The sequence below is a fragment of the Gavialis gangeticus genome, unplaced genomic scaffold (assembly GCF_001723915.1).
Source record: "Gavialis gangeticus isolate Ggan-Ray unplaced genomic scaffold, GavGan_comp1, whole genome shotgun sequence".
Classification (NCBI taxonomy): Eukaryota; Metazoa; Chordata; order Crocodylia; family Gavialidae; genus Gavialis; species Gavialis gangeticus.
The window spans coordinates 109101902-109110932 of NW_017729022.1; the positions used below are offsets into that span (position 1 = coordinate 109101902).

The 9031-nt window shown below is 40.6% G+C and overlaps 1 protein-coding gene across 1 annotated transcript in view; it reads right to left on the bottom strand.

Moving 5' to 3' along the window:
• Window positions 1–225: 225 nt before the first annotated feature.
• The window catches only part of LRP6 (LDL receptor related protein 6), a 260426-nt gene continuing 251620 nt past the window's right edge, over window positions 226–9031 (bottom strand). Inside the window, exons 22-23 of the mRNA XM_019515963.1 lie at window positions 6457–6554; window positions 226–4170 (exon numbers count right to left, since the gene is read on the bottom strand). Of these exons, the coding sequence (XP_019371508.1) occupies window positions 3879–4170; window positions 6457–6554 (390 nt within the window). The 3' untranslated portion in view covers window positions 226–3878. The remainder of the gene's footprint in view (window positions 4171–6456; window positions 6555–9031) is intronic.

Here is a 9031-nt window from a genome sequence, read left to right on the forward strand (position 1 = left end):
TTACAGCTCCCTCAGCAAACCTGCCCCTTTTGTGTAAACTGGATTATTTGCATACTTTGTAAACAACAATCCATTTAGCCTCTTTGGATATGTGGGTGGCTTGGATGAATTCTGGACTCATGGAAATGAGACCTTTAAAATTTAAAATACTAAAACTGGGAGACAGAATTTAAGTATTCCATTTGTGCAGTTCTTTGTATCTATGTAGATATTCTTGTTTCTTTAAATTATAATGCTCCCTGCAAAATGCAATATCATACAGAAGAAATATACATGGAAAGCCACATTTTGTTTGATTTCTTTTGTGATTCAGCATGCAGATCTGCAGTTATAAGTGTGAAGACTCCAATCCCACACTTGTGTTTACTGAAATGTCCCCTTGGTTTATTTCCATGTACTGATTTTCTGCTACAGACATTCAAGTGGGAAGATCTCTGGAATAACTATATATTATGCATACAAATAAAATGTCCTGGTCTCTGGGTGTCTGATTCATAAAGGTATTTAAGGACATGCTTAACTTTAAGCACAGAAGCAATGCCAGTAATCACAATGGGACAACTTTCATGCATAAAGTGAGGTGGTCCACTTGCAAACCTTGCTGAATTGCTTGCTAGCATGCAAAGGACTGTTTGCAGGCCTTCATTTCAGTCCATTTAAGAAATAGCAAAGCACATGCTCCTCACTGAGAGGCAGAAGGCAGGAGCTGATTTGCTGAGAGGAGGAAAAACAGAAGCTGTTCACGCTCCATGTCAAATCAGCTTTTGGCTAACTCCCTAGGAATGTGTCAACAGGGGCAAGAGCTGTAGTGATGCTTCTGTACCTTGGGCATCTGCTTACTAGGAACTTCACAGATCATCAGCTCATTAAGATTTTCCTCTAAAATTTAGGGTAAAATATTTGTCCTTGAAAATTGGTTTCAAGTTTCCCATTACACAAATTCTTTGGTAAATCAGAACAGAGAAACAACCTGCTCTCTGCATTAGCTTTTTGTAGTGCAGTAAATCATCTGTCCATTTTCCCCCTCCTTATATGAATGTTTCACTCATCAAAATAATAGAAGATGCAAATTAAGTACATTATGCACAAAGTTAAATGTTTAGATCAAAATACATCACTGCCAATTCTACATTGACTTGTACTTCCATCCCATTGACTTCAATGGGGTTCTATTTGGTTTTAAATCCGTACAGAAGTCAGGCATTATTGTCCAAAGGAGAAGAGCTAATTCTACTACAATAAGGCCTCACTGTAATCAAGTTCAACAATGATACCTTAAATGAAGAAAATTGGTAATAGTTTTGAACCTTCTGGAAGAGGGTACCACATCTTAAGCTTAACCACCTCAAGAATTTTTCAAACAGAAATTGGCACACTTAAGAAGTATGTTGCAAGAAGAGACCACTGCCATTGCAGTACAAAGGAAATGGAATGAGATACAACAATGCAATATTTTTCTGAGTTCATTAGTGCAAGTTTCCACATGTGAACCCCACACAAAATGCTGCACATTTTAAAAAATGTAAACAACGTAGAGGTCTCAATTCTGATCGGCACCTGGCCTCTCCTCGCCCTCCCTCGCTCTTCATATAAATAGACTGGCATCCCCCTTAGAGTTCACAATAACTTCAATGTCCATCCTACTGGAGATCATAAGTAAGTTTCTTCACCAAAAGGAAGAGCCAAAGGAACAAGTACCAAAACTCTTAGGTACCTAGAATGAAGCATTACCTGGGCTGACATTAGTGCAGTTAGTGTACCTGACTTTAAGATAATTTCCAACAGTGTGAGGAAAATTCCAATAGTCTGAGGGTACTTTGTTTTAAATCTTCCTGGAGTATGATCAATTATTAGAAAGGTCCTTTACTACCACTAGAATTCTAAACTTCATCATTTCCCTTGAAGCTGAAACTGAGAGAGGCTCCAACAGTCATACAGAGTTGTACCAGTGGCAAGAGTCATTCAAAATTTCCTGAAAAATACAGGTTGAAAATCAGACCATATTTCCAGCCTGCAGCTCATAGTAAAAATTGATTGGGAAATGCATAACAGAGCAGTAAACCCATTCAGGTACCTATGCAGAGTGATTACCTTGGTACTGGGTCCCTTGACTACAAGGCAGAAGTCCCTCAGAACCCTCTGTAGCAAGAGGTCAGATTTAGTCCGATGTGTAGCATGGCAAATGCTTAATGTCACCCAGGATAAGATCCAATGTGAGCTCCATTAGGCTAGGTAGTCAAACTCGAATGCTGCACTGGGGTCAGGAGGAGTTTGTAAGATCACATTTTGCCCTTCAGCTCATGCAAGTATTTTTTAAAAATGAACACACACTATCCCTTTCAAATTGCTGGGGGGAAGTAGGAGGGCTACACAAAGGAGATATACAAAAATGCAGGTTGTTAATATAAAACGATTTGGTTAAGAATATCTTTAAATTTGACATTCACAGTGGTTAATACTGAAGTATTAAACTCAAACCACGCCAAAGAGATGGTAATGTAGAAATCATACTGAGAAGAATGGCTTACCTAAGATGAACATATCATGAAGAGTTAATTCAGTAGGAGAAACATTTCTAATGGTCCAAATGTCTATTTCTTATAGTTTGTCCCCCACTGACAAAGTTTAAATGCTTCCTTACTAGGAAAATATATATATTTTATATATGATTTGCATACCATGATATTAACTATACACTGAAAGTACTGCAAGGATATAGGATTCATTTACAATAAAACTAACAATTCATGGTTAAATTTATAGTTTATAAATATGTTGCCTATATTATATGTGGTATAAAAATATTTGACATTTTGTGGGCAGTGGATCAAAACAAGTGTGTGTGTTTGCTTACTTGCTTTTAAAAAGGGACAAAAATCATTCAGGTACATGTATATTACCCTTGTCAATTATGTCAGAATTGCACTGACCTGGTACAAAAGTGGAATCCTTCAGGTTTGGCAAAATGAAGAAGGCAAAAATAGAGTATGTATGACATTGCATCAAAAAGGCAGAGGATACCTTTTCATTAACCCAATTACAGGGGTATTTGAATAAGCATATTACAGTGAAACAACATGACATCAGGGTTAGAGGGTAAGGAACACAGGGGAAAGAGGAAAAAAAGGAAGGATTTTTTTTTTAATGCACACAATTATTTGTCTTCTAGCAATGGAGAGTGCTGTAAAGTGGTATAACACTGCAAGTGTAGGCCCAAAAAATAATATAAATGCATTTGAATGAAAAAAGAATGGGTGTATAATTATCATGTATCCACTTCTATGATCTGTGATATTCCAATAGAAAACGTAAAGCCCTTTGTATGTAAGGTTAGTATCTGTCCTGACTGTGTTTTCTTCAAGTTTAACTTTAGTTGCTGGCCCTCCATAATTAATGAAGAGGTTATTTGGCTACTTCCAAGTGTCTATGGTATGCTGCTCTGAGACGGACTTCTTTATTATTATTTTTAACATTTTTTGGTATTGACGAACCCCGCATCTCACCTCACCGGACAATGATGCGTCCTGGTCCTTCCATTTTCTGATATGCTCAGTCACTTCACTGGATTAAGGCATGTTTTTGTGTTCCATTTGCAAAAATAAAAACTTTTTGTACAAATTTCTGTCTTTTTTCTCTTTTTTATACAAAATCTTCTTCTCATGGCACAAGCAGCAGATGCTGTTTAAGAAAATATATAAATATCCTCTTTTTTCTTCTGTACAAATATCTCCAAATATTCCAAACCCCATTTAATAACTCTTAACTGTACACTGGTCCTGCCTCACCCCCTCTGCAATGGCTCCCTCCCCTCTTCCCGATATGAACATTTTGTATTTACACAGTTGTAATGGAGGCAGTCAAAGGAGGGGAGAGCCCGCTCATGAGGAGTCTGTGCAGGGAGATGGGGGTGGTGGGTAGAGGTGATGAGAGTAACTCCGTTCTGTGTAGGGGGAGGGTGGGCAGCTCTCATAGTTCTCCTCTGCTGACAGGTACTGGCTGCGTGGCGTGGGTGGAGGTGGCACAGGCTCTGAATCATAGTTCAAGTCACTGGTGTAGCCCTTTGCCACTGCTGTTGTGATCCTTCGGCTGGGGGCATAGTCACTGTCACAAACATCTGTGCTGCAGGGTGTAGTAGGAGGTGCAAAATGCCGGTAGCTGTACGGCCTGTAGCTGAGAAGGCCACAGAAAAGAATTAGCGGAGAGAGAAACAGACTGAGACAAAATCTCAAACAGCACCCAGGCAAGCTGTACTGCCTCACAACCTGGTACGTGGAGGATGTACATAACAGAATGGAGATTTTTGGTGTTAGGGACTGAAGAGGAAGGGGTGTGCTGAGTATGTGCAGAGATGTTCTATTTCAAATCTCAAATTTAAGGCACTGGTTTCAGTCCAGACAGAAAGAAGTTAGAATCCCCCCACTCCTCCCTCTTTTTGTTTTTTTTGCTAGAAACATGTCTATGTCACAGCAGCCAGAAGACATATACCTGAAGTGAGCTGAAGTGCTCAACAGGTGCTGTAGATAAGGATTTTTCAAATGGGTGCAAGGTGGGGGGGAAGCTTATATATACAGATGTGGGTGACTTGTGTCTACTGCTCAGTGCAATAATACTCGAAGCAGGTACAACTGCCAGCACTTCTGCCCCAAAGTCAGATACCCTAGAGAAAGGCTCCAATTCCTCTAGGCAAGAGCTGTCCAGTTGGGCTCCCAGCTGGGTGCTAGACCCCCCTACTGTTGCTGCTACCCCCTACTCCCCACCTCTGGCTTGTGCTTCCTGTCCCTGCCCCTGGGGCAGGACAGCAAGTCCCAGGGAGTCTTGGGGCTCTGGGATTTCAAGTGCCACCATACAGCATGGGAGCCCATCCTGCGATCATGTGGCCTATAGCACTGGATTAGACTCCTTTTCCCCTCTCTCTCTTTAGTTCTAGCAGAATGTCAAAGAAATTAAATACATAAAAGTATGGCAGAGAAACTAAACCTCATCTTATGGAGTTAGCAAAGACAGCACATTAGTATTTATTAATTTTTTTAAATTTCATTTAAGTATACAGATCTATAATGGCAGAGAAAATAGGCCACAGTTTACAATACTAAAAGGAAACACAAAACTGGTAAGAGCATAACAATTTAAAAAACCTAACAAAGTAAAAGAACCTGTCAAAGGTTTCAAAGGATTCTAAAAATTAAGAGTAACTATGATGAATAAAAACCTGCTGTGAAATCTATACCATGCTGAGTGTAAGATGGTCTACATATCCACATATTATCTCTAAAGCATTCTTTCTTCTCCTCCTTTCCTGGCATATGTGTATTCCCTCTCTTTCAACCTGCCAAGACCCAAATGACAGTGTGCGATACAAATGATTATTTGGGCAGAAGACTTAAAATAGTGCACAGTGTATTCAAAACACTGTTTCTAGCATAAATAGTTTTCAATAATAAAAGTAGCAGGACCACTGGTATGTGTGGTATAGGCATGGGTAAATCAAGAACTTTGAAAAGGGAGGTGCAGAACGTGTGGCACATTACCACATGTAACAACACATTTTTCTACAGTTAAAGAGAAACTAGAAGCTTTACTAATATGTTAGGGAGCTGGTGCTAAAATCAAAACAAATATAACTATTTGAATTTGCATGAATGTGTTAGATTATATATAAAGTTTAAAAAAATACAACTAACTAGGCAAAAACAGTCAAAAGATATGCTGTCATTAGTTCCATTATAGTTAAATGTATAGTCATTATAGTTAAATTTATAGTCATTATAGTCATTATAGTTAAAAGTACATCTCTTATACAGATTCATAAAATAAAATTTAGCCTTCTCGAGAATCTTGACAGTGCCTCCAATACTGTCAGTCATTTCTACATCTGACGTAATATTACCACACAGGTTAAGGTTTTTAGCTACAGTTAAAAACAGTCTGCAAGGCTGTAAAACAGAAGAAAGGCATTACCAGGAATGGCTACCAGACAGCAACATTGCAGAAAAAAGGATAGTTTGCATAGTGGAACTTCAAGACCATTAAAAAACTGTTAACACTATGGAGTGGAGAGAGAATAGCAGGAATCAGGGACATGATAATGAGCCATGAAGTCAGCTGACTCCCTCACTGCTGCCCAAACAGAACTGCTGCTGCCCCTCCCAGGCAACTGCACAGGTTCTAAAGTTTGGGTGGAGGAGGAAACAAAGTGAGGTGCAGCTGCACCACTGAACCTTGCCTGGATCCACCACTCAATATTGATAACTTTGGGATAAAATGAGTAATACCTGTAAAAAAAAACAACCCATACAACATATTTGTACAGTCATTACAGAGATTAAAGTTAAACACTTGTATAACAGTATTTGCTACACCAGGCCCTTTGACTGTAAATTAACTGGGGCACGGACTTTCTTTTATTGTTGAGAACGCAAAACTGATCCTGGTGAAAACTAACATACCAATAATTACCTGTAGGATCTGTGAGTAGAAGGACTGTTTGAAGAATAACCAAACTCCATGGTGTAATGTGAACGTTCTGTTGCTGGTGAAGGTGGAGGATTCAAAATCTGAAAAGAAAAATGCATGTTTTTTAATTTTTTTTTAATTGCCATGTTAACACTAAAAAGGACATAAAAACAATACACTTGTAATGACAGCTCTACTCAACATTAAAGAAAATACTCCCCTGGAACATAGTGTACATGTAAGAAGTTTAGTTAAGTGCCTGACGAATCCACTTGTGTAGAGTCCTGCAACCATCACACCAAGACCTTCGATGTGTAATCGAAGGCAAGAGTATGGAGGAGTGGAGACTGCCCAAAACCTACCACTCCCCTTTTACATCACTGAGACAGAATCCAAAGGCCAGGCCAAATCCAGATGTTCAGTGCCTTGATCACTGGAGCTTCTGCCAGACAGCAACAGATAAGAACTACTGCTGACTGCCTAATGCCTCAGCAAGGGTGCACTTCTGTCAGAATGACATCTCTTAGTCTGTCTCTAACCAAAGAGTAAGACAGAGGGGGCTAGAGTTTTGAGGCACCCTATACTCATCTCACTCTGGAGATTGCAACATTGTGGTATTTTATAGGAGGCTCACCAAGAGTAGCCCCACTACATTGTCACCAGGACCTCCAGTTGGATCAAGTTTACGGACATACTCAAGACCATTATTTTATAGGTACTGTCAGTTAAAGGCTGCACATCACAGAAGACATGGCCTCTGTTTTGGTGCAACTTTCGTTACCAGACACTAGGGCTGTGCAAAGCTTTAGTTGCTGATTCAATTTGGTGGAAATTTGGCCCAATTCGGCAGCCGAATCTCCAAAATGGAATCAAAACAGGAGAGCCTTTAATCTCTCCAAATCAAATCAGAACCCTCTGAATTGATTAGGAGAAATTCAATGATTCAGACATAGACACAGCTTTAAATGTTTTTTTCTATATACCTCAAGGTACCAGATGTGGCTCATGAACCCTGACATGGTGGGGCAGATGAAGCATCCCATGGGAGCATGGGGGGGGTCCCTAGCGTGCTCGGCAATGGACCCAGAAGTGGACCAGAAGCACTTCTGGTCCACTTCCGGGTTTGGCACGGCGGGCGCAGGGGACCCTGCCCCCTGGCTCAGTGACTGGTGCCTCCTAGGTCTGAGGGGGGCACCCAGGGTCCCCCCACGGCCAATTGCTGAGTTGGAAGGGCATGGAGGGGTCCGCCACCGAGTACACAGGGGGCACCCCACCCTCCTGTTGGATGCTCCGTGTGCCCCATCATCTCAGCATTCACAAGCCACGCCTGGTACCTCAAGGTATGTAGAAAAAAGCATTTAAAGCTGTGTCTATGGCCAAATCGCTGATTCTCCAAATCAGCATTAAATCTTCAGATTTGGATTAGGCCAAACCAAAATCAGGACAGTGATCTGAATCAACTAATCGAATCACTGTCCCCTGATTCCGGCCGAATCTGAATCCGAATTGAATACGGACTGTTTTGCATTCCCCTACCAGATACCTTCTCAGCATCTTGCCAATTCTGTTTATACCACACCTGTCAAAGTCATTATCAAGTTTTCCACATAAAGAGCTGACAAATACTGTTATTTTGATGCTGAAGTAAGTAAAGCTGAAGAAGGCAGTTCAATACTGTATAGTCACGGTGAATACTATGCCTTTGGCAAACCACCAGATGTCTACTTTTACCAGCTCTTGGTCCTTGCATATTATGCTGTTTCCATTTTTTTTTTTTGTTGCTGTCTATCGGCAACCATGTATTCCCTAGATGGCTGAACAGTGAAATGCGCATCAACACTGAGAAAATGGCAGTGGTATGCTTTTGAACTAAAATATATTGAAAGTTTATTTGTTTCAAAACACACTGCCGCCATTTTCTTAGCACTGCCACAAATTTCACCATTTATACAAATGTATGTGACAGCACTGGGTGGATCAGTTTGTGTGCTCCACAAACTTGATTAATAGAGTCTGCTCTGACATGCTGGATTTTTGGCACATTGGAGCAGACAAATTTATATGTATAAATGTCCAGAGTGACTAGGGAGTGTGGCAACCTAAATGACAGTCTGGGTGAGACGACAGGTAGCAGGAACTTCCTGGCTTCAAGCACAAGCTACAATACCAAGCCAATACCTCGCTGTGAGAGGATTAACACAGGACTCTGTCATTTTGATAGCCATCTTGGTAGCTGGATAGCATGTACAGGCTCTTCAGGCATACCTCTTTTCTGGCAAAACAGATTCCCTACATGCACCCCAATTCTGGTAGGCTAGGTGTCCACTATACGTGAGAAAATACAATATGTTGAATCATTTCACTGTGAACTGGTGGACACTGTGACCTGGGACACAGGTCTGGTTGGTCCTCCAAGCACCCCAACATTGCATTGCCCCTCACTGCCTACACCGAAGCAACCAGCAACTCTAATATTGTAGGCAGAACTCCACTGCTTTCTTTTTCTGCCCATTTTGGTGGGCCTTTTTTTTTTTTTTTTTTTTTAAAATAAATGGGTCCCCTCACCTTTTTTTTTAAA